Source organism: Melospiza georgiana, chromosome 3 (genome assembly GCF_028018845.1).
Source record: "Melospiza georgiana isolate bMelGeo1 chromosome 3, bMelGeo1.pri, whole genome shotgun sequence".
Classification (NCBI taxonomy): Eukaryota; Metazoa; Chordata; class Aves; order Passeriformes; family Passerellidae; genus Melospiza; species Melospiza georgiana.
The window spans coordinates 1,501,795-1,521,027 of NC_080432.1; the positions used below are offsets into that span (position 1 = coordinate 1,501,795).

Consider the following 19,233-nt stretch of genomic DNA (forward strand, 5'->3'; position numbering starts at 1 on the left):
TGAAGGATTCCGAAGGGATTTAGGGAGGAATTCCCAAAGGAATGAAGGATTTAGGGAAGGGATTTAGGGAAAGATTCCCAAGGGAATGAAGGGAAAGATTCCCAAAGAAAGGAAGGGAATGGTGGATTTGGAAGGGATGGGATTTGGGGAAGGATTCCCAAGGGAGCTCAGCATTCCCAAGAAAAGGAAGGGAAGGATGCCAGGAAAAGAAGGATTCCCAAAGGAAAGGGAAGGGAAGGATTCCCAAGGGAATGAAGGATTTAGGGAAGGGATTTCAGGAAGAATTCCTAAAGGAAGGAAAGAATTCCCAAGGAAAAGGGAAGGGAAGGGATTTAGGCAAGGATTCCCAACTGGAAGGGAAGGATTCCCAAGGGATTTAGGAAGGATTTAGGGAAGGATTCCTGATCCTGCTGATCCCACTGCTCCCGCTGCTCATCCCAATCCTGATCCCAGTGATCCTAATCCTGATCCCAATCCTGCTGATCCTGATTTCAATTCCAATGATCCTGATCCCAATCCTGATGATCCTGATCCCGCTGATGCCAGTGTGGATCCCAGTGCTGATCCCGGTGATCCCAGTGCCGATCCCGCTGCAGATCCCGGTGTGGATCCCACTGATCCTGGTGTGGTTCCTGCTGCTGATCCCGGTGCAGCTCCCGGTGTTCCTCCTGATCCCGGTGCCGATCCTTGTGTGGCTCCTGGTGCTGATCCCAGTGTGGATCCCAGTGTTGATCCCGGTGCTGATCCTGCTGCAGATCCTGCTGATCCCAGTGTTGATCCTGGTGCAGCTCCTGGTGATCCTCCTGATCCCGGTGTCGATCCCAGTCCGGATCCTGGTGCTGATCCCAGTGTAGATCCTGCTGCAGATCCTGCTGGTGATCCCGGCACCAATCCCAATGATCCTGGCGATCCTGCTGATCCCGGCGTGGATCTCAGTGTTGATCCGGGTGCTGATCCTGATGATCCCGCTCTGGATCCCGGTGCCGATCCCAGTGCAGCTCCCGGTGCCGTGGATCCCGGTGATCCTGGTGTGGATCCCAGTGCAGATCCTGGTGCAGCTTCCGGTGATCCTCCTGATCCTGGTGTGGATCCCAGTGTGGATCCAGGTGCGGATCCCGGTGTGGATCCCAGTGCAGCTCCTGCTGATCCTGGTGTGGCTCCTGGTGTCGATATCAATGATCCCGGTGATCCTGCCGATCCTGGTGTGCACCCCGGTGCAGATCCCGGTGCAGATCCGGGTGACGATCCTGGTGATCGCGGTGTGGATCCCGGTGATCCCGGTGCCGTGGATCCCGGTGTTCCTGGTGTGGATCCCGGTGCTGTGGATCCCGGTGCAGATCCCAGCGATCCCGATGCCAATCCCGGTGTTCCCAGTGTGGATCCCGGTGCTGATTCTGGTGTGGATCCTGGTGCTGTGGATCCCAGTGCTGATCCCAGTGCTGATCCCGGTGCTGATCCCGGTGTGGATCCTGGTGCTGTGGATCCCGGTGCAGATCCCAGTGCCGTGGATCCCGATGCCAATCCCAGTGTTCCCGGTGTGGATCCCAGTGCTGATCCCGGTGTTCCTGCTGCCGTGGATCCTGGTGCAGATCCCAGTGCCGTGGATCCCGATGCCAATCCCGGTGTTCCCGGTGTGGATCCCGGTGCTGATCCCGGTGCCGTGGATCCCGGTGCGAGGGGGCTGTAGACGAGGAAGTCGTGGCGGCCGCAGTAGCGGGCAGCGAATCCCCTCCCGTCGGCCGTGGGGTCGGAAAAGGCCAAATCCCGGGAGCTCAGCACGGCCCCGAACACGAACGTGCGCCTGGAACGGGACAGCGCGCGTCAGAGCAGAGGGAAACCGGCAACGGGGAAACGGGGAACGGCGCCGGGAAAAATAACGGGGAAAATAACGGGGCTGCACCGGGAAAAATAACGGGAAAATGGAAAACGCCAGGAAAAATCAACGCCAGGAAATGGAAAACAGCGGGAAAAATAAATAATGGGGAAATGGGAAACACTGGGAGAAATAAATAATGGGGAAATGGGAAGCACTGGGGAAACGTTGGGAAAAGTAACGAGGAAGATTTCAGGAAATGGGAAACACCAGGAAGAAGAATGGGGAAATGGAAAACACTCGAAAAACATTCCTGCCTGAATCCCGGTGTTCCTGTTATCCCTGCCCAAATCGCACTTTCCCCATCCACAATTCTGTTTCCCCATCCCCAAATCCCAGTTCCCCATCCCCAAATCCCAGTTCCCCATCCCCACATCCCATTTCCGCATCCCAAATCCCAGTTTCCCATCTCAAATCCCATTTTCCCTCCTCAATTCCGTTTCCCATCCCAATTCCCAGTTCCTGATCCCCAATCCAAGTTTGCCCTATCCCCAATTCCATCTCCCCATCCCCAATCCCACTTTCCCCATCCCAATTTCCAGTTCCCCATCCCAATTTCCAGTTCCCCCTCCCCAATCCCAGCTCCCCATCCCCAATCCCAGTTCCCCACCCCAAATCCCAGTGTCTCCCCCTCCCCAATCCCAGTTCCCCATCCCCATTTCCCCCACCCCACATCCCAGTTTCCCCGTCCCCAATCCCCCTTTTTCCTCGCCCCTCTCCCTTTCCCGCTCCCTCCCATCCCACCATTCCCAACATTCCCGGCCATTCCCGGCTGTTTTCCCACCTGAGGGCGTCCAGCACTCCCAGACCTGGCAATCCCAGTTTTCCGTGTTCTCCCCCCCCAATTCCCATTTCCCCACCCCAATCCCCGATTTCCCCCATCCCCAATCCCCATTTCCCCCCGCCATTCCCGGCTGTTATTTCCCACCTGAGGGCGTCCAGCACTCCCAGACCTGGCAATCCCAGTTTCCCGTGTTCTCCCTCCCCAAATCCCATTTCCCCATCCCAAATCCCAGTTCCCCATCCCCAAATCCCATTACCCCATCCCATGTGCCATTTCCCCATCTCCAATCCCAGTTCCCCATTCCCATTTCCCCCACCCCACATCCCAGTTTCCCCGTTCCCAATCCCACTTTTTCCTCCCCACTCTCCCTTTCCCGCTCCCTCCCATCCCACCATTCCCAACATTCCCGCCATTCCCGGATGCATTCCCACCTGAGGGCGTCCAGCACTCCCAGACCTGGCAATCCCAGTTTTCCATGTTCTCCCTCCCCAATCCCTGGTTTCCCCCATCCCCACTCCCCGTTTCCCCCCGCCATTCCCGGCATTCCCGGCTGTTGTTCCCCCCCACCTGAGGGCGTCCAGCACTCCCAGACCTGGCAAATCCCAGTTTCCCATGTTCTCCCTCCCCAATCCCATTTCCCCACCCCAAATCCCAGTTCCCCACCCCAATCCCCAGTTTCCCCCATCCCCAATCCCCATTTCCCCCTGCCATTCCCAGTTGTTATTTCCCACCTGAGGGCGTCCAGCACTCCCAGACCTGGCAATCCCAGTTTTCCATGTTCTCCCTCCCCAATTCCCATTTCCCCATCTCCAATCCCAGTTCCCCATTCCCATTTCCCCCAGTTCCCCCTCCCCATTTTCCCATCCGCAATCCCATTTCCCCCACCCCACATCCCAGTTTCCCCGTCCCCAATCCCCCTTTTTTCCTCCCCACTCTCCCGCCCCCTCCCATCCCACCATTCCCAACATTCCCACCTGTTTTCCCACCTGAGGGCGTCCAGCACTCCCAGACCTGGCAATCCCAGTTTTCCGTGTTCTCCCTCCCCAAATCCCACTTCCCCATCCCCAAGTTCCAGTTTCCCATCCCCAATTTCCAGTTCCCCATCCCCAATCCCCATTTCCCCCCGCCATTCCCAGTTGTTTTCCCCCACCTGAGGGCGTCCAGCACTCCCAGACCTGGCAAATCCCAGTTTCCCATGTTCTCCCTCCCCAATTCCCATTTCCCCATCCCAAATCCCAGCTCGCCATCCCCAAATCCCATTACCCCATCCCCAATCCCACTTTCCCCATATCAAATCCCAGTTTCCCATCCTACGTGCCATTTCCCCCTCCCCAATCCCATTTCCCCCTCCCCATTTTCCCATCCGCAATCCCATTTCCCCCACCCCACATCCCAGTTTCCCCGTCCCCAATCCCACTTTTTCCTCCCCACTCTCCCTTACCCGCTCCCTCGCATCCCACCATTCCCACCATTCCCACCTGTTTTCCCACCTGAGGGCGTCCAGCACTCCCAGACCTGGCAATCCCAGTTTTCTGTGTTCTCCCTGACCAAATCCCAGCTCCCCATCCCAAATTCCAGTTCCCCATCCCAAATCCCAGTTCCCCGTCCCCAATCCCTGTTTCCCCCCGCCATTCCCACCTGTTTTCCCGCCTGAGGGCGTCCAGCACTCCCAGACCTGGCAAATCCCAGTTTCCCGTGTTCTCCCTCCCCAATCCCTGTTTTCCCCCATCCCAAATCCCATTTCCCCATCCCAATTTCCAGTTCCCCATCCCCAATTTCCAGTTCCCCATCCCCAGTCCCCATTTCCCCCCGCCATTCCCGGTTGCTTTCCCCCACCTGAGTGCATCCAGCACTCCCAGACCTGGCAATCCCAGTTTCCCATGTTCTCCCTCCCCAATCCCATTTCCCCACCCCAAATCCCATTTCCCCATCCCCAATTTCCAGTTCCCCGTCCCCAATCCCCATTTCCCCCCGCCATTCCCGGTTGTTATTTCCCACCTGAGGGCGTCCAGCACTCCCAGACCTGGCAATCCCAGTTTCCCGTGTTCTCCCTCCCCAAATCCCATTTCCCCATCCCAAAGCCCAGTTCCCCATCCCCAAATCCCATTACCCCATCCCACGTGCCATTTCCCCATCTCCAATCCCAGTTCCCCATTCCCATTTCCCCCACCCCACATCCCAGTTTCCCCATCCCCAACCCCACTTTTTCCTCCCCACTCTCCCTTACCCGCTCCCTCCCATCCCACCATTCCCACCATTCCCACCTGTTTTCCCACCTGAGTGCGTCCAGCACTCCCAGACCTGGCAATCCCAGTTTCCCGTGTTCTCCCTCACCAAATCCCAGCTCCCCATCCCAAATTCCAGTTCCCCGTCCCAATTCCCATTTCCCCACCCCAATCCCCGGTTTCCCCCGTCCCCAATCCCCGTTTCCCCCCACCATTCCCGGCATTCCCGGCATTCCCGGCTGTTGTTTCCCCCCACCTGAGGGCGTCCATCATCCTGCGGGCGATGCCGCGGCGCCGCCGCGCCCCCAGCACCCAGAGGCGGCTGATGCCGCACGCCGCCGGCTCCGGGCACAGCGAGCAGCGCCAGGCGCGGGCACACGGGTCGCTCTGCGGATCCCGACGGGAATCCCCACGGGGGTCACGGGGACCTTGGGAATTCTGGGGGTCCTGGGGGTCTGGCAATGGTGCCAAGCCCGGCTCCGGCAGCACGCGGAATGCCTGCGGGAATGGGGAAGGAAACGTGGGAATGGAGAATTGGGAATGGGGATGGGAATTGGGAATGGGGAATTGGGAATGGGGATGGGAATTGGGAATGGGAAATTGGGAATGGGGATGGGAATTGGGAATGGGAAATTGGGAATGGGAATTGGGAAACTGGGAATGGGGAATGGGAAACAGAATGGGGATGAGAATTGGGAAACCGGGAATGGGGAACTGGGAGTGGGGAACAGGGAATGGGGATGGGGATGGAAACGTGGGAATGGGGAACTGGGAATGGGGATGGGAACATGGGAAACTGGGAATGGGGAACTGGGAGTGGGGAACAGGGAATGGGGATGGGGATGGAAACGTGGGAATGGGGAACTGGGAATGGGGATGGGAACATGGGAAACTGGGAATGGGGAATGGGAAACAGAATGGGGATGAGAATTGGGAAACTAGGAATGGGAATGGGGATACGGATGGAAACATGGGAATGGGGAATTGGGAATGGGGATGGGAATTGGGAAACTGGGAATGGGAATGGGGAACTGGGAGTGGGAAACAGGGAATGGGGATGAGGATGGAAACGTGGGAATGGGGAATTGGGAATAGGAACTGGGAATGGGGGAATGGGAATGGGAACTGGGAATGGGAATGGGAAACTGGGAATGGGAATGGGAAACTGGGAATGGGAATGGGAAACTGGGAATGGGAAACTGGGAATGTGGGAATGGGAATGTGGGAATGAGGATGAGAAGTGGAAGCTGAGAATGGGGATGGGAACTGGGAATGGGGATGGGGACAGGGATGGGAGTGGGGATGAGAACTGAGAACTGGAGATGGGAATTGGGAATGGGGATGGAAACGTGGGAATGGAAAATGTGGGAATTGGAAATGGGAACCGGGAAATCGGGACTGGGGATGAGAATTGGGAAACTGGGAATGTGATAATGGGAACTGGGAATTTGGAATGGGGATGGCAATGGGAAACTGGGAATGGGGATGGGAATTGAAAACTGGAGATGGGAATTGGGAATGGGGATGGGAACTGGGAACAGGGAAACTGGGAATGGGGAAACTGGGAATTGCGAATGGAAAGTGGGAATGGGGATGGGAAACTGAGAACGGGAACTGAGAACGGGGAATGGGAATCAGGAACTGGGAATGGGAATCTGGGAACGGGAACGGGGATGGGAACCAGCAAAGTGGGAACGGGGTGGGGACTGGGAATGGTAATGGAAAACTGGGAATGGGGAACCAGGATGGGAATGGGAATGGGGATGGGGCTGAAAAAATGGGAATGGGATGGGGATGTGAATTGGGAACTGGGAATGTGGACGAGACCTGGGAATGGGGAATAAGGATGGGGATGGGAACTGGGAATGGGAACTGGGATTGGGAACTGGGAATGGGAATTGGGAATGCCTGGGGGGATCACCACGCACGTGGCGGATGGGCTGTGCCACCAGGCAGCCCAGCACGCACTGCCCGGGGCTCACGAACAGGTACACCCGCGACTGTGCCGGGAACAGCCGGGAACGCTGCCCGGAACCCGGCCGGGAATGCTCCGGGAAACCCAGCTCGGAATCCACCACGGCCAGAACCTCCTCGGCCTGCGGGGAGAAACGGGGTGGGAATTCCTGGGGAAATGGGGTGGGAATTCCTGGGATAAACGGGGTGGGAATTCCTGGATAAACGGGGTGGGAATTCCGGGATAAACGGGGTGGGAATTCCGGGATAAACGGGGTGGGAATTCTGAGAGAAATGGAGTGGGAATTCTGGGATAAACAGGGTGGGAATTCTGAGAGAAATGCAGTGGGAATTCTGAGATAAACGGGGTGGGAATTCCTGGGATAAATGGGGTGGGAATTCCGGGATAAATGGGGTGGGAATTCCTGGGATAAATGGGGTGGGAATTCTGAGAGAAACGGGGTGGGAATTCCTGGGGAAATGGGGTGGAAATTCCTGGGGAAATGGGGTGGAAATTCCTGGGGAAATGGGGTGGAAATTCCTGGAAAACCAGAATTTGTTCCCAAGAAAAGTTGGGTTTGCACAGGGATTTAGGGATTTCTGTGGGATGGGAATCAGGGATTGGGTCCTGCTGGGATTTGGGATTTCGGGATCAGATTCTGCTGGGATTTAGGAATCAAATTCCACTGGGATTTCAGGATCAGCTCCCGTTGGGATTTAGGGATCAGATCCCATTGGGATTTAGGATTTTGGGATCAGACCCTGCTGGGATTTAGGAATCAGACTGCAATGGGATTTGGGATTTAGGCATTGGCTCCCATTGGAATTTGGGATTTAGGGATCAGCTCCCATTGGGATTTTGAGATCGGCTCCCATTGGGATTTGGGATTTCGGGATCAGCTCACGATGAGGATTTGGGATTTCAGGATCAGCTCCCATTGGGATTTCGGGATCAGATCCCATTGGGATTTCAGGATCAGATCCCATTGGGATTTCGGGATGAGACCCCGTTGGAATTTGGGATTCCAGCTCCCATTCCCAAAGGAAACCCCAGGAATTGGCTGTACCTTCCTGAGGGCGTATTTGGGATCCTCGGGAAGGATCAGGAGGATTTTCCCATCCCAGAATTCCGCCACCACGCGCTCCTGCTTCCAGCCCTGCCGAGGGAAAATCCCGGGAATCACCTCGGGGTTGGGGGATCCAGGATTGGGGGAATCCTGGGAATCCCTCAGGATTGGGGGATCCAGGATTGGGGGAATCCTGGGAATCCCCTCAGGATTGGGGGATCCAGGATTCCATGACTGGGGAATGTGTACGTCCCAAGATGGAATCCCAGGAGGGAATTCCAGGGAAGAATCCCAAGAGGGAATTCCATGAAGGAATCTCAAGGAGTAATCCCGGGCAGGAACTTCTCCTGCCATTCCCAACATTCCCCCCTTCCCTCTGTTCCCAGTATTCCTGCATTCCCCCATTCCCCCATGCCCCGATCCCTGCATTCCTGCCATTCCCAGAATTCCCATAATTCCCAGTATTTCCCATTGCCATCGTTCCCCCATTGCCATTCCCTCATTCCCAGAATTCCCACATTCCTCCTGTCCCTCATTCCCACATCCCCATTCTGCCAATCCCATTCCCACAGTTCCTGCCATTCCCAAATTCCCACCATCTCCACATCCCCCATTCCCATTTCCCCATCCCAATTCCCCCGTTCCAAATTCCCATCCCCATTCCCATTCCCCAAATTCCAGGAATTCCCCCATATTCCCACTCTCCCCATTCCCGTATTCCCATTCCCCTGGAATTCCCTCTCTCCCCTCCCACCCAGCTCCCCCCTCCCTGGATGCTGCACTCCCATTCCCACCATTCCCATTCCCACCACTCCCATTCCCACCATTCCTACCATTCCCACCATTCCCACCATTCCTACCATTCCCACCATTCCCATTCCGTCATTCCCATTTGCATCATTCCCATTCTCATCATTGCCATTCCCACCATTCTCATTTCCATCATTCCCATTCCCACCTTTCCCATTCCATCATTCCCATTCCCACCATTCTCATTTCCATCATTCCCATTCCCACCATTCCCATTCCCACCATTCCTATTGTTCCCATTCCCATCGTTCCCATTCCCACCATTCCTACCATTCCCATTCCCATCATTCCCATTCCCATCATTCCCATTCCCACTCCCATTCCCACCATTCCCATTCCTATTCCCACTCCCACCATTCCCATTCCCACCATTCCCACTCCCATCATTCCCATTCCCACCATTCCCACTCCCACTATTCCCATTCCCACTCCCACCATTCCCATTCCCACTCCCACCATTCCCATTCCGTCATTCTCATTCCATCATTCCCATTCCCAGCTTTCCCATCCCCACTCCCATCCCCATCACTCCCATTCCCATCATTCCCCTGGAACACCTGGGATCCCCATTCCCATCCCCACTCCCATTCCCATCATTCCCACTCCCATTCCCCTGGAATTCCCACTCCCATCATTCCCCTGGAATCTCCACTCCCATCATTTCCCCTGGAATTCCCATTCCCCTGGAATTCCCACTCCCATCATTCCCCTGGAATTCCCACTCCCATCATTCCCCTGGAATTCCCACTCCCATCATTCCCCTGGAATTCCCACTCCCATCATTCCCCTGGAATTCCCATTCCCATTCCCCTGGAATTACCACTCCCATCATTCCCCTGGAATGTTCCCATTCCCCTGGAATCTCCACTGCCATCATTCCCCTGGAACGTTCCCATTCCCCTGGAATCCGCACTCCCATCACTCCCACGGAACGTTCCCATTCCCCTGGAATTCCCATCATTCCCGTGGGACGTTCCCGTGGATTCCCGCTCACCGTGTGTGTCAGGGCCTGGCGCAGCCTCCGGTGGTGCCGCAGGTGCTGCAGCCGATCCTCGGGAACGCCGGGAGCGAACAGCATCCCGCAGGAGCCGCACTGCCGGGGACCCAGCGAGTGCTGACCCGCGTCCTGGGGGAATACCAGGAAAAATGGGAATTCTGGGAATGGGGGAATCCTGGGATAACTGGGAATGAACACTGGGAATCCTGGGATAACCGGGAATGCACACAGGGAATGCCAGGAATGGGCAATGGAAGAGCATCCCGCAGGAGCCGCACTGCCGCGGGCCCAGCGAGTGCTGACCCGCGTCCTGGGGGAGGGAATACCGGGAAAAATGGGAATTCTGGGAATGGGGAATGAACACCGGGAATCCTGGGATAACTGGGAATGCACACAGGGAATGCCGGGAATGGGGAATGGAGGAGCATCCCACAGGATCCGCACTGCCGAATTCCCAGCCCATGGAAGGTTCCAGAACCCCGGAATTTCCAGATTTTTCCACCCTAGGGAACATTCCCATGGAATTCCCAGATTTCCCATCCCAGGGACCATTCCTAGGGAATTCCCAGATTTCCCAGCCCATGGAATGTTCTGGAATTCCCAGATTTCCCAGCCCAGGGAATTCCCAGATTTCCCAGCCCATGCAATGTTCTGGAATTCCCAGATTTCCCATCCCAGGGAATTCCCGGATTTCCCATCCCACGGAAAGTTCCAGAACCCCGGAATTCCCACGTTTTTCCACCCAGGGAACGTTCCCATGGAATTCCCAGATTTCCCACCCATGGAATGCTCTAGAATTCCCGGAATTCCCACATTTCCCATCCCAGTGAACATTCTCAGGGAATTCCCGGGTTCCCCAGCCCATGGAAGGTTCTGGAATTCCCGGAATTCCCATATTTCCCATCCCAGGAACGTTCCCAGGGAATTCCCGGGTTCCCCAGCCCATGGAATGTTCTGGAATTCCCGGAATTCCCGTTTTCCTGCTGCTCTCACAATGATGAGCTGATCCCACGAGGATTCCCGGGATTTCCTGGGAGTTTTTCCAGAGGGACCAAAGGGAGCCGGGAGCTCCTCCAGGGGCCTGGAAAAACAATGGGAAAAATAAATGGGGAAAGTGGGAAAAAATGGGAAAAATCAGGGAAAAAATCAGGGGAAAACTGGGAAAAATCAGGGAATAACATGGGGGGGAAATGGGAAAAAAGTGGGAAAATAATGGGAAAAAAGTGGGAAAATGGGATCTCACCTCCTCCTACTGGGCAGGAAAATCGGGAAGAGCCCGGCCGGGCACGGAGAGCCTGGGAAAAAAATAGGAAAATTCCGGAAAAATCCAGGAAAAATCCGGAAAAAAACAGAATTGTGAGCTCAGGGATTGCCAGTGGGAGTGCTGGGAATTCCAGGGCAGAATTCCCAGGGAATCCTAGGGAGAAATTCCAGGAATTCTAAGGCAGAATTCCCAAAAAATCCAGGGCAGAATTCCCAGGGAATCCTAGGGAGAATTCCCAGGAATTCCAAGGCAGAATTGCCAAAAAATCCAGGGCAGAATTCCCAGAATTCCAGGGCAGAATTCCAAAAAATTCTGGGGGAAAATTCCCAGGAATTCCAAGGTAGAATTCCCAGAATTCCAGGGCAGAATTCCCAGGAAATCCAGGGCAGAATTCCCAGGGAATCCTAGGGAGAAATTCCAGGAATTCCGAGGCAGAATTCCCAAAAAATCCAGGGCAGAATTCCAAAAAATTCTGGGGGAAAATTCCCAGGACTTCCAAGGTAGAATTCCCAAAAAATCCAGGGCAGAATTCCCAGAATTCCAGGGCAGAATTCCCAAGGTTTTCCCGAGGTTTTCCCCACTCACCCAATTCCTGCTGGGCCGGGGGATCCCGGGAATCCGCGCTCGTTCCAGAGGGTTCCTGGAAAAGAGGGAATTGCAGGAAAAATGGGAATTCTGGGGGTTTTTAGGAATTCTGGGGTTTTTTTCAGGAATTCTGGGAAATGCCCAAGGAAATCTTGGATCAGTCAGAGAATTTGGGGATGTTGGGAAATCCGAGCATTTTCCTGGAATTCTGGGTTCATTCCCGGGGGTTTTGAGGGAATTTGGGGATGGAAAAGGGAAAGATTCCCAAAAATATCAAAAAGTCCCAGAAATTCCCAGAAATTCCAGAAAGATTCCTAAAGTTCTATGGAATTCCCTGACAGTGCTTGAAATTCCAAGGGAATTCTTGGGAATTCCCCAGAGTCCCCTGAAATTCTCTGACATTCCAAGGAACTTTCAGGGAAATTCCCAAAAATTCTATGAAATTCCCTAAAAACCCCCTGAAATTTCAAAAAGTTCCCCAAAATTCCCCAAAAATCCCAGAAATTCCCAGGAACTTCCCAAAATCCCCTGAAATTCCCAGAAATCCTTTGACATTGGAAGGAAATTCCCAAGGAAAATCTGTGAAAATTCCCAAGAAAGTTCCCAAGAAAATTCCCCACAATTCAGAGAAATTTCCCAAAATTCCCAAGGAAATTCCCTGAAATGCCCCAAAAAATCCCCTGAAATTCTGAGGAATTCCCAGGAATTCCAAGGAAATTCCCTGAAATTTGCAGAAATTCCCAAGAAAATTCCCAAAAAATCCCAGAAACCCCCCCCAAAATTCCCAAAAACATTTTCTGAAGTTCCAACAGAAATTCCCAAGACAATTCCCAGAAATTCCCCCAAATTCCCCAGAATTCCCAAAAATCCCCAGGAATTCCTTGAAAGTCCCCCGAAGTTCCTAAGAAAATTCTCTGAAATTCCAATGGAAATTCTCCAAGAAAATTCCCAAAAAAATTTCTTTAAAAAACCCAGAAATTCCGTGATAGTCCGCAGGAATTCCCTGAAAATCATTGAAAATTCCCCAAAATTCCCAGGGAAATTCCCAAGCAAATTTGAAGGAAATTCCCAGGAATTGCCAAAAATTCCCTGAAACTCCCCAAAATTCCCTGAAGTTCCTGGAAATTCCCAAGAAAATTTCCAGAAATTCTCCCCAAATCCCTGAAAATTCCCCAAATCCCCTGAAATTCCCAAGAAAATTCCCCCAAATTCCCAAAATCCCCGGGATTCCCAGCCCTCCCTCACCTCCTTCCCGCTGCATTCCTGTTGGTTTTTCCCGGTTTTTTCCCGGTTTTCCTTGCCCGCCGTTTCCGGAAGGTTCCGCGCCGGTTCCTGGGGATTCTCCCCGGGGGTTTTTTGGGATTTTCCCGGATTTTTCCTGGATCTGCTCCCGCTGCGGAAGAAGGCGCCGCCCCGGGGGAGCCGCAAACGCGGCCGGACCCCGGCCTGGAGCACCCGGAACTCCCGGGGCTGGGAATTCCCGGAATTCCCAAAAATCCTGGGATTCCCAACGTTGGAAATCTGGGAATTCTTGAGCTCGGAAATCTGGGAATTGTCAGCGTTGGAAATTTGGGAATTCCCACCAATCCCACAATTCCCGACCCCAGAAATCTGGGAATTCCCAGCCCTGGAAATTTGGGAATTCTCATCAATCCCTGAAATCCCAGAATTCCCAAACTTGGAAACTTGAGAATTCCCAGTGTTGGAATTCTGGGGATTCTTGATGTTATAATTCTGGGAATTTCCACCAATCCCTGAAATCTGGGAATTTTCAGCCTCAGAAATCTGGGAATTCAAGGCCTTGGAAATTTGAGAATTCCCACCAATCCTTGAAATCTGGGAATTCTCAATGTTGGAAATTTGGGAATTTTTGAGCTCAGAAATCTGGGAATTTCCAGCCCCAGAAATCCGGGAATTTTCACCAATCCCAGAAATCTGGGAATTCTTGAGCTTGGAATCCTGGGAATTCTCATCTTTGGAAATTTGGGAATTCACGCCAATCTTGGAGTTGCCAAACTCAGAAATCTGGGAATTCCCAATCCCAGAAATCCCAGAATTACGGGAAATCCCAAGTTTACAATCTTGGGAATTCCCAACATTGAAAATCCGGGAATTCCCACCAATCCCTGAAATCTTGGAATTCCCAGTCCCTGAAATCCGGGAATTCCCAATGTTGGAATTCCAGGAATTCCCGCTGCTTTTCCCCTTGGACCTGCTGTGATTCTTCTTGGAATTCCCGGATTTCCCAGCAGAATTCCCAAATTTCCCAGCAGAATTCCCAGATTTCCTGTTGGATTTCCCGCCAAACCTCCCAACCCCCAAATTCCCAGCTCTGGAATTCCCAGAATTCCCGGAATTCCAGGATTTTTCCGGGATTTTCCCCGTTCCCAGCAACTCCCGCAGCCGTTTCCTCTCCAGGGGATCCAGGTAATTCCTGTGCCCGTAGAAAACCCCCACGGAAAAGTGGGAACTCCTGGCAATTCCCGAATTTCCTGACAGAATTCCCAAATTTTCTGCCGGAATTCCCGAATTCCCCGCCAGAATTCCCAAATTTTCTGCTAAAATTCCCAAATTTTCTGCCGGAATTCCCGGATTTCCTGCTGGGAGCTGCAGTTTCCGGGACGGCGCCGGTTTCTCCCGGATTTCCTGCTCGGAATTTGGGGAATTTGGGGAATTTGGGGAATTCTGGGATGCAGATCCAGGAGCAGCTCGGGGCCGTTTGAGCAGCGGGGTCCGGAATTCCGAGGGGCTGGAAAAAAAAAAAACGGGAATTTCAAATTTTGGGGGAATTTTGGGATTTTTGGGGATTTGGAAATTTCAGGGTTTTGGGGAAATTTGGGAATTTTTGGGGGGGATTTTTGGACATTTTTTGGTTTTATGGGATTCATTGGGATTTGGAGATATTTTTGGGATTTTGGAAATTTTGGGATTTTGGAGAATTTGGAGTTCTTGGGAATTTGGGGATTTGGAGATTTCAGGGATTTGGGGGAAATTTGTGGATTTTTGGAGATTTTTTTATTGTAATTTTGGGAATTTTGTGGAATTTTTGGACATTTGTGGTTTTTTGGAATTCGTTGGGATTTTGGAAATTTTGGGATTTTGAGATTTTTGAGGCATTTCTGAATTTTGGAGATTTTGGGGATTTTTGAAATTTCTGTGATTTTTGGGGGGATTCTGAGGGATTTTGGAAATTTGCCGAATTTTGGGGTTTGGGGATTTTTGGGATCTTGAGATTCTTGGAGATTTTGGGGGATTTTTGTATTTTTGGGGATTTTTTGGATATTTTGGAGGTTTTAGGATTTCTGGAAATTTTGGGAGGTTTTGGGCATTTTTGTGCATTTTGAGTTTTTTTGGGCGATTTTCAAATTTTGGGGATTCTGGGAATTTGGGGGGATTTTGAGTTTTGGGAAATTTCTGTGATTTTTGAGGCTTTTTGGGGGATTTTTTTGTGATTTTGGGCATTTTTAGAAATTTTAGGGGGTTTGGGGGCATTTTTTGGGATTTTGGGGATTTTTGGGGGGAATTTGGATATTTTTGAGATTTATGGAATTTGGGGGTTTTGTGATTTTGATAGTTTTGGACTTTTGTTGTATTTCTTGAGATTTTTGGGGATTTTGCAAATTTTTGTGATTTAGGGGATTTTTTGGGGGGATTTTTGGAGACTTTTTGGGATTATGGGGGGAATTTTTGGGGATTTGGGAATTTCAGGGTTTTTTGGGGATTTGGGGGTTTTTGGGTTTCAGGTTGTTGGGATTTTGGGATATTTGGGATTCTGGGGGGATTTTTGGGGGATTTTTTTGGGGTTTTTGGGGTCTCACCTGTCGGGCTCCCGGCTCCGTTTCCGGGGCGTTCCGGAGCTGCTGCAAATCCAGGAGGGAGTTCAGGGCTTGGGAGGGAATTCCAGGGAAATCCCAATCCCAAAATCCCTAAATTCCCAAATCCCCAAACCCCAACCCCAAAAACTCAAAAACCCCAAAATCCCCAAATCCCTAAAGCCCCAAAACCCAAACCAAACTCCAAAACCCCCAAAAAAACCAAACCCCAAAAAATCCCCAAAACCCCAAAATCCCCAAAACCCAAACCAAACTCCAAAACCCCCAAAAAAAAACCAAACTCCAAAAAATCCCCAAAACCCCAAATCCCAAATCCCCAGCTGGGGGTTCCGGTTCCCCTCAGAGCCCCAGTCCCAGCCCAGAGCCCTTGGAGCTCCATCTGAGCTCCCTCGGAGCTCCATCACAGCCCCCCTCAGAGCTCCATATGAGCCGCCTTCGGAGCTCCATCCGAGCCCCCCTCGGAGCTCCATCCCAGTCCACTTTGGAGCTTCATCTGATCCCCCCTCGGAGCTTCCCCTCAGAGCCCTCCTCGGAGCTCCATCCGAGCCCCTCCTCGGAGCTCCATCCGAGCCCCTCCTCGGAGCTCCATCAGAGCTCCTCCTCGGAGCTCCATCTGAGCCCTGCTCCGAGCTCCAAATCCCGGCCCAGAGCCCTCAGACCCCCACCACGCTTCCTCAAAGCTCATCAGAGCTCCTCAAAGCCGGCCCCAAATGCTGGCCTGGAGACCTCAGAGCCCCCTTGGAGCCCCTCCCGAGCTCCTCAGAACCCCTCAGAGCCGCAGCCTCCTCGGAGCTCTCTCTGAGCCCCTCTGATCCTCCTAAGAGCGCTTCGGAGCCTCCTCAGAGTTCCCGCAAAGGCCCCTCGGAGCTCCCTCAGAGTCCCCGCAAAGGCCCCTCGGAGCTCCCTCAGAGTCCCCTCACCGCTTCCTCAGAGCCCCTTGCAGCTCCCCCTGATCCTCCTCAGAGCCCCCTCATATCCCCTCAGAGCCTCCTCAGAGTTCCCGCAAAGCCCCCTCGGACCTCCCCACAGAGCCCCTTGGAGCCCACTCGGATCCCCTCGGAGCTCCCCCCAGATCTCCCTTCAGAGCCCCTTGGAGCTCCCTCTGATCCTCCTCAGAGCCCCCTCAGGTCTCCATTAGAGGCCCCTGAGTGCTTCCTCACAGCCTCTCAGAGCTCCCTCACAGCTCCATCAGAGCCTCCTCAGTGCTCCCTCAGAGCCCCTTGGAGCTTCCTCGGAACCTCCTCAAAACCCCCTCCATCAGAGCTGCTCGGAGCTCCCTGAGAGCGCCCTCAGAGCCTCCCGAGAGCTCCCGCAAAGCCGCCTCGGAGCTCCCTCAGAGTCCCTCGGAACCCACTCAGGTCCCACTCCTCCCTCAGAACCCCTCGGAGTTCCCGCAAAGCCCCCTCGGAGCGCCCTCAGAACCCCTTGAAGCCCACTCACATCCCCTCAGAGCTCCATCAGAGCCCCTTGGAGCCCACTCACATCCCCTCAGAGCTCCATCAGAGCCCCTTGGAGCCCACTCACATCGCCTCGGAGCTCCCCTGGAGCTCCATCAGAGCCCCTTGGAGCCCACTCACATCCCCTCAGAGCTCACCTGGAGCTCCATCAGAGCCCCTTGGAGCCCACTCACATCCCCTCAGAGCTCCCCTGGAGCTCCATCAGAGCCCCTTGGAGCCCACTCACATCCCCTCAGAGCTCACCTGGAGCTCCATCAGAGCCGCCCCAGAGTTCCCTCACAGTGAGGCAGAGTAGAAATCTATTTGGATTTAGGTGAAATGTACATCTAGTTTGAAAATACAGCTGTTTAGTCTGACTGCCCATTCTGGTAAAAAGCCCAGGCTCAGAGAAACTGCTTCAGCCAAAGGACAGAGATAAAGGGGGAGAGACAGAGAGACAAAAACCTGCTATGAGAGCAGGTTAACCTGACCTAGGAATTGTTTCTGATAAAGAAGAACTAGCGGCAAATGCCACCCGAAATTTGCAAAAATGAATATGCGTGAACCTATTGTAAAATTGCACGCTGAAGTATTTAAGAGGGGGATAAAAAAGGATCTGGAATTCCAGAGGCATGCATGTCTTTTAAGGAGAGTAATCTCCACATGCATCCGGCGCTGTAATAACAAACATAGCGGAGCTAATAAACAAACTTTCACAAGGCTGTGGAGTTTTGTTTGTCCCCGCTAAACAACAGCTCCATCAGAGCCCCCTCAAAGCTGCTCAGTGCTCCATCAGAGCCCCTTGGAGCTCACTCGGAGCTCTCTCGGAGCCCCTCTGATCCTCCTCATAGCCCCCATCAGAGCTGCTCGGAGATCCCGCAAAGCCCTCTCGGAGTTCTCTCAGAGCCCCTCAAAGTCCCTTGGAGCTCCCTCAGAGTCCCCTCAAAGCCTCCACGGAGCTCCCTCAGAGCTCCATCAGAGCCCACTCAGAGCTCCATCAAAGCCCCCTCAGAGTTCCATCAGAGCCCCCTCAGAGCCTCCTCACAGCTCCCGCCTCAGAACTCCTTCACAGCCCCCTCAGAGAGCCCCCTCAGAGCTCCCCCAGAGTCCCCTCAGAGCCTCTCCACAGCCCCCTCAGAGCCCCCTCGGAGCCGCTTCCCCACCTCAGCGCCGCCTCCGCCATGGCTGCTTCCCGCCTTCAGCCTCGCGCCTTCGAACCGCCCGCCCTGCGCTCCCATTGGCTGAGCGCCGCGTCATCCAGCTGTGCTCCCTCGCCATTGGTTGAACAGCGCGCGGCTCCGGGTTGTGCCCGCCCCCGCTGCTTTGCAGCCAATCAGAGAGCGCGGCTCTCCGCGCGGGCCCGCCATTAGACTACAGCTCCCAGCGTGCCGTGCGAGAACACAGCGGCTCTTCCTCGCTCTGCGGCGCGCGGGGGCTGATGGGAGTTGTAGTCTCGCCTCCGCGCGTCCCGGGCGCGGGAGATTCTGAGGGAAGGGAAGGAATGCGGAAGGGTTGGGAGTTAATGGGCGGGTAACGAGGCGCTAATTAAGAATTCTTGTGTTAATTACGGCACCGGGGAGCTGCTGTGGGCGGGCATCCCTTCCACCGCCCCGGGGTGCTCCAAGCCCCAGGGGCCAGCATGGGAAAAGGGGAAAAACGGGTAAAAGGAGAAAAGGCGGCTCTTGAGTGGATCTTTCACATTTTATCCACCAAAACTCCAAATAAATTCTCCTTTATTGCTCTGATATGGCCCAGCTGGGAAGGTATGGTTCCCTGTTGGTGATCGATCCCTTGCCTGGGATGTTCATTCGGTTCAAATTGTTGAATCCCCCCCCATTTTCGGGATAAAAAAAGGAAAAAAAATGGGGAAGAGAGGGAAAAGGAGGGGGAAGAGGAAAGGGGTGAAGAAAGGCAAGGAAACAAGGAATGAGATGAGAGAAAGGAAAGGGAAAAGGGGGAAAGGGAAGGGGGTGAAAATAGCGGGAAGGAGAAAGAAAAAAGGAAAAGAGAAAGAAAGGAAAAGGGGAAATGGGAAGAGGAAAAGGAAAGGGGAAAAGAGGAGGCAGTGAAGGAAAGAGAGGAAAAAAACCAAGGCGAGGAAAAAAAAGGAAAGAAAAGGAAAAAACAAGACATCCCCCTACGGCACTGCGCATGCGTAGCTCGCTGCCATTCGCTTCTACGGTTGATCTGCGCATGCGCAGTGAGATTTTCCGTACGGTGTCATGGCCGCCCTCGCAGACGCTGTTCTGTTTTCCGTACAGTGTCATGGCCGCTTTGCGCACGCGCAGTTCCATTTTCCGAACGCTATCATGGCCGCCCTCTCACACGCAGATCTATTTTCCGTACAGTGTCATGGCCGTTCGGCGTATACGCAGTGACGTTTATGAACGGCATCACGGCCAGTGT

The 19,233-nt window shown here is 53.6% G+C and overlaps 1 protein-coding gene across 1 annotated transcript; it reads right to left on the reverse strand.

Moving 5' to 3' along the window:
- Positions 1-1,677: 1,677 nt before the first annotated feature.
- On the reverse strand, positions 1,678-19,121 carry ESCO2 (establishment of sister chromatid cohesion N-acetyltransferase 2; the record flags this gene model as incomplete). The annotated part of the gene is made up of 10 exons (XM_058021817.1): positions 18,969-19,121; positions 12,804-13,103; positions 11,559-11,613; positions 10,953-11,004; positions 10,703-10,790; positions 9,707-9,838; positions 7,903-7,992; positions 6,811-6,978; positions 5,139-5,380; positions 1,678-1,801 (listed from the first exon to the last, which is right to left on the reverse strand). Coding segments are annotated over exons 1-10 (1,404 nt in total), but the record flags the coding sequence as incomplete, so codon positions are not given.
- Positions 19,122-19,233: the final 112 nt, after the last annotated feature.